Source organism: Gavialis gangeticus, unplaced genomic scaffold (genome assembly GCF_001723915.1).
Source record: "Gavialis gangeticus isolate Ggan-Ray unplaced genomic scaffold, GavGan_comp1, whole genome shotgun sequence".
Taxonomy (NCBI): domain Eukaryota; kingdom Metazoa; phylum Chordata; order Crocodylia; family Gavialidae; genus Gavialis; species Gavialis gangeticus.
The window spans coordinates 42,068,541-42,074,608 of NW_017728998.1; the positions used below are offsets into that span (position 1 = coordinate 42,068,541).

Consider the following 6,068-nt stretch of genomic DNA (forward strand, 5'->3'; position numbering starts at 1 on the left):
GGGGGGGGGGGGGAATATTACATTTATTTAACACAATAACTGGATAAGATTTACCAGATTTCATCCTTTTAAGTTTCAGTAGTACTTCTAGGATTAATTATATGCATTAAATTATAGAACACTACAAATTCTACATCAGAACACACCGTCTGTATTAAAGAAGCCCACTGACACTGCATATAAACATCCGTGGATTGCAACATTTTTTTCTTACCTTGCCTCCTTCTCTTTCAAAGTCGACATACTCCCGGGTTGGTGTCTGTCGCTGCTCCCCCTGCCAGCTGGCCGGAAAAAACTGGAGAGACAGATTGGTTCCTGTGGCCACAAAAGCCTTTTAGAAAAATCAATACAAACAGGATCAGGGAGCAAGACATTACATAAATTATGCAGGCAGTCATTTATTTTTACATCAGTTTGTGTCTTAAGCCAGGCAGCACAGAGAATACTTAAAGTCAAAAACATGCACTCATCATTTTTCTTAAGTATTAAGTTACAAACATCTGATTCCATTTTGACAACATTTGCCATTGGCTGCTTTGGATATAAAATACAACATGGAATCAATACTTTCTTTCAAATCAGTTTTTGCTGACATTAGAATCTGTTATTTCAGAGTTCTGTCTGGAAATCCTGTACCAACTGAATATATGAAACCTACTAAAATGGCTTTCGCATTTTAAATACTTTCATTACTTCAGAAGAAAATGAACTGCAGAGATTTGTTAGTAGGAAAAAGAATTTGAACAAAAAGAAATCATTATTAGGTCTGTACAGGTATCTAAATCTGGAAAGTATTGCACCTGAAGTCTCCAGACAGATGAACAAGAAACTATCTATCCTTACTTTGACTGAATGAACATATAGAAATAAACACCATTTTTTAATTATACGTTATTAGACCATGCAGAACATGACATCTTGTTGCCAGCATAATTAGTATGTAGGTAGGCAAAAGCTTCAGTGGAACCCAGATTTTTTTTTAATGTTTCTTGTATGAGAAATCTATTGTGTTCTCCCCCCAACCACCATGTGCCGCTTCTATAAAATACTTGAAGGTATCCTGACTTAAGGTTCCTGGGGAGCAGAGAAGAGAAAGTATATTACATTTAGGTAAATTATGCAGTTGAATTGCAAGCAGAAAATTAAGTGATTCATTTCTTGTTACAAACTCCTCAAAGTCACAGATTTCACACTAATTCGTAGGAAAAAAAGAGAACTCCGGCTCCAAGAATCAGGAGAGAGAAAAAGATTTGCACATTTAAAAGTAAAAGACTCAGGATTTCCATTATGTGGTACACTACAGTGTGCGTCTGTATGCACATACAGAAATTCTCCACCAGAATTTAACTATTTGAATGCTACATCAAACAAAATTTGTTGCAATCAAATACCTGGATTGATTACCACTGTTCACTTGCATTTAAAAGGGCATTAATCCAGAAGGAACTTTATTCATGAAAGAATAGCTCAAAGCGATATTAATTTATAAGGAAGATTTTCTGACTGAAAACAGGGGTCTCCTCTCCAAGCAACTGAGAAATCAGGAAGTCAATAGCATCAGAAACAAAAAGAACTCTGCCATCACCTAAAATAAAACAGCTCTCAATATCATTTTGTATAGTGCAACTCACTGCAGTAGAACTCTGTCACTATCAGATCAATATCTTCCACTTTGAAAATAAAACCTGCTTTGGCTTGACATTTTACATAGTAGGACACTAATAACCTGTGACTAGGTTCTATTCTATTAACTTTCTTTTTCAAAGCAGTGTTTTTAAGAATTCACATTAAGCAAACATATGTCAATTTTAATAAGTCACTAGTATCAGAATGATACTGCATGAGTAAGATTACCTGTCTGGAATACAAGACAAAGAAAAACAACTCAAGAAATATAAAACACATCATAGAATGCTAAGCAGAAGTTCAACGTGAAAATGCACTTCCATGAACAAGGTTCCATCATTATCTAGTCTATAAGAAATAATATTAGAGCTCACACTGCTTATGAAGGTCACTTTGCACTGAATTCTGCCCCCACATATTTTTGAATCAGTACATTATATAAGAAAGCAAAAAGAATTACACTTTTTACAAAGTTTTAAGTATCTCTTTAAAATACAGAACTCACTTTTTAAAACTGCACAGGTTTAAAATGCTGCTCAATGCAGTAACGTTGAACATAAAGGTGACGCTGTTTGGCTATCTTTGCAGTATCTTTATCCAACAATAAAGAATTTAAAACCTAAGGATGCTACATAAATATGTACTCTGACAAAAAAAACCCAAAATACAGCCTGATTTAGAGGACATTTGCAGCTTCCCAAGTTGCACAAGTTTTAGAAAGCCAAAGAATTCTGGTTTTACAACAGTATATTCTATGCAAAGGGAAAAGCACCATTTAGAATAAATCCTCACATGGCCAAGGAGTTATAAAAAAGGGGGAATAAAAGAACCTGAGACAATACCAAAGCATGCCAGCTCTCATACCCCACTGCACTGTGCAGCTTGTATCTGGCCTAAGGGTTATCATACATATATGTACACTGGATGTATAGTGTACATCTATTTTCCCCACATTTCCTCAAATTTCATCACATACACACACAAAAGAGTAATATCACGTGTAAACTAAGGGTGCCTCTCTTATCCTCCCAATCTCCATAAAAAGTTTACGAGCTCATAATACTTAGGTATCAAAATCCCTGATGTAGTGGCCAATCATCACTACCAGTGTTTTGTGGGGCACTGGTAAGAACACTGTTAAGAGCCCTGTTTCTAACAACCTAGCTGAGCTCCTGAAAGTAGTTAATAAGCATGTCAATCCTTAGTCTCTCACACTGTCCACAAGCAGATTAGAAGTCCACCACAGGAAAGAAAAAAAAAAAGTTCAAACCTCCACCCTATAAGAGTATCATCCCCATGAGCTCAGCTGCCATCAATGGTTTTAGGGGAGCATATCATGTCTAAGCTGATAGTACATAGCCACAAAAGGGAGCAGGGGGAAAAAGAGCATCAACTACCATAGCAGCATTTTAATAGCAAGTCAGTTGACTTCAAAAATACGACTTCCTGCAGGTCAGGCAATCAAGGACTGCTGTATGTTGGATGCATAAAAATCTTGATTTCTTGTTGCCACGTATGACACTGACAAATTCTTCTCATTTAGAGTTCACCTTTTATGATAAATCTCTTATACTTAGTTATAAAAACATATATTGTGTCTGTGTACACACATACCTATACACAGACATACTTACATGCACAAGATTTAATCTAATTAGAAAAGGTGCTTTTCACAGGGTTTTCAGTTTTCTACTTCAAAAACAGAAGTTTTAGGCAACATTTCTGGCTACATTTCTTTTTCTCTTTTCCAAAGGATTTTTCATTGCTCATTAGACTAAAAGACCTTTTTCAGACCATTTAGTTTACCTACATATTTCTGCATATTAAGAATAAAGGTAAGTTTACATGCACATAAACCACGCCTAGAAGACAAATGTAGCCATAGGCCCTTCTCCTTAAAATATCAAAACCTTTCATATGATTGGTAATATAAACCAATACCTGAGCCAACTTTGTTACCTAATTTAGAAAGCATTTGTGATGTGATGAATTTCTTTTGAAACTTAGCACTGAACTTAGCGCTTAACAGTAGTTAAAAACTGCTAAGCAGTCAAAACGGCAATTCAATCATAAATACTACTATATGGATGCTTGGGAAACCTGAAATTTTGCAAAGGGAACTACTATTAGGTGGTACAAACCTCTACTTTGACAGTGCCTTGGATGTTACAATGTTTACATAAGTATCCTCTGAAGCCTGATATGAAAATAACCTGTTCTCAGGCCACCTTATTGTTCTTTCCTCATTTGGTTCATTTCTTCATTTTAAGAAATTAAGCAGAAAGTTTAAGTGGCATATAACAATTACATTTAACAATTCCTTGCAAATGCGTTTTCCTCATTTAATCAAGTGCTATTTGATAATGGTAACAGAGACTAAATTTCAACAGATTGATGCATTCCTATCACAAGGCCACCTCCACATTATTTTTCTAAATACTTAAAGATCTACCATCTTCCCTCCTTCCAAAGACATGAGAGGAAGTTAATTAATTTGTAGCAAACCCTCCACATACTCTGCCTTAACTGGTTACGATTTTTTAAGCTTTGATCATAGGGAACACACCATTTCTAAATGGATATGGTGTGATCAATGTTACTGGACCAAACAATTTTCTACAGTTATAATGAAGAACAATTCTACAGTTATAACAGAACAAGCATCACTGGTTGCTTCAGAGGGGCAGAGTTTCAGCAAGCATAAAAATGAGATGGTAAAACTACAGTGATTTCCCACTTTACAGAAATAACTCTTCAGGATTAACTGAAACTAAAGCTTCAATCTAAAGGCTTCAATAAACACTCAGGGAAAGCTATATAGTGTGTATTGTCACCTGCTCAGGGACATCAGAAGTTAATAAAATTCTCTCTTCATACACCCATTCTCTTCTGCAGTAAACTTTTTAGATTAACGAAAAGCATGTTTAGTGGAAACAGCATCGAAAGAAACTTTACATATTTACCACAAGGAACTCCAAGTTACTTTATTATTCTCTAAAACTCTGTTCCCTTGCAGCGTTAGGTAAGATGTTCTGTAATATAACTACAGAAGCAACTGAAAACACAGATACGTAGAGCCAAATACATGGCAAAACACATTAAAGAACTCAAATAAAGATTAAAATTAAGTTTATTTCCATAGAGATGAAGATTTACTATTTCAATGAGGTGGAAAATTCTGCCACCATCTCCCTTGTGCTTTAGAGCAAACTGAGGTGACTTCTGCATTTTAAGGAACGGTGCGGGGCTAAGAACTCTCTCACTAGCACCACTGCAAGGTATGGATCGAGCAGAAATTGTAACCAGGAAATAAGCTGCATCCCTTTCTGAACTACTTTGAGCAACACGAACCTTATATTCTGCTGCATGGATGTGAAGGGTCTATTCAAGACCATTGCCTCTATCAGAAAGGAAGAAAAAAGAAACCCAAAACTTCCTTGTGTTAAAAAGTGAAGATAAAACAAATGCTTCTGAGGCAATAAGTTACTGCCTGAAAAGAGGGCTTTGAAAGCATTAATTCAGTGAAAGCTTTCTTAGTGAAGAGTTGCAAGTGAGTAAGAAAGACGACTGGGGAGCTTGTCCTTCCCCTCCATGCCTCCAAGGGAGCCCTGCCAAGCCACCCTCGCAGGTCATGGCCCGGGCTAGAAAGTGCTTTTTTTCCATGGTCCTAATACCTCCCCTTTAAACCCTGATGCTCAAGAACCAGGTTCCCCCAAGTCATGGCCAGACCCGGGTGCGAGAAGGACTAAGAGAAAGGACAAGGTGGAAGCAGCTGAGCGCCCCTGCGTGGGCTGCTACAGGCGAAGCCGGCCCAGCAAGGGGCTGCCCCTCAGGACCAGCAGGGTCCTGTCCTTGTCCCCGTCGCCGCCAGAACAGCGGGGCCTCCCTCCCCGGTGCCGGCTGAGAAGTTGCTGTAAAGTCGCGCAGCGCCGATCGGCCACCTCAACAGGAGCCGCCTCCGCCCCCGGCGGCAACGAGGAAGTGGCGCCTGCGACGGGCCCGGGCGGCGGCACTTACGATCTCGGAGCGTCCGTCGCGGCAGGCGTTCTGGAAGCGGGCCTGGCGCTCCTCGTGCGGCCGGTCCCTGAAGCCAGTGTACTTAATCTGCAAGCGACAGGAGCAAATCACGAGCCGCCCAGCCGCGATAAAACCAGTGCTGGGCAGGGGCGCGGCGCGGCGCCGGGCGCTCACCTCGCACTCGCGGCTCAGCTTCCTGAAGAACTCCTCGTTCTCGAACTTGCTGCGCTGGTCGGGCACCACCCGCGGCATGGTGATGGTGATGGTACTGCCGCCTCCCCGGCCCGGCGCGGCCCGCCCTGCCCTGCCCTGCCCTGCCCTTTGTTAGCGCCCCGCTCTCCCGGGCCGACCAGACCCGGCGGATCCCGCCACCACTCCCCGCGCGCCGCCGCCGCCGCGCGCTCAGCCCCCTCCCTTCTTGTCTT

General features: G+C 40.4%; 1 protein-coding gene across 3 annotated transcripts in view; it reads right to left on the reverse strand.

Annotated features, from left to right (window-relative positions):
• The window catches only part of CBFB (core-binding factor beta subunit), an 81,127-nt gene extending 75,102 nt beyond the window's left edge, over positions 1–6,025 (reverse strand). The window contains exons 1-3 of one of the 3 annotated variants that reach the window (XM_019505781.1): positions 5,818–6,025; positions 5,644–5,730; positions 215–331 (exon numbers count right to left, since the gene is read on the reverse strand). In XM_019505781.1, the coding sequence (XP_019361326.1) occupies positions 215–331; positions 5,644–5,730; positions 5,818–5,895 (282 nt within the window). In that variant the 5' untranslated portion in view covers positions 5,896–6,025. The remainder of the gene's footprint in view (positions 1–214; positions 332–5,643; positions 5,731–5,817) is intronic. The other 2 variants (XM_019505780.1, XM_019505782.1) reach the window with 2 other exon arrangements.
• Positions 6,026–6,068: the final 43 nt, after the last annotated feature.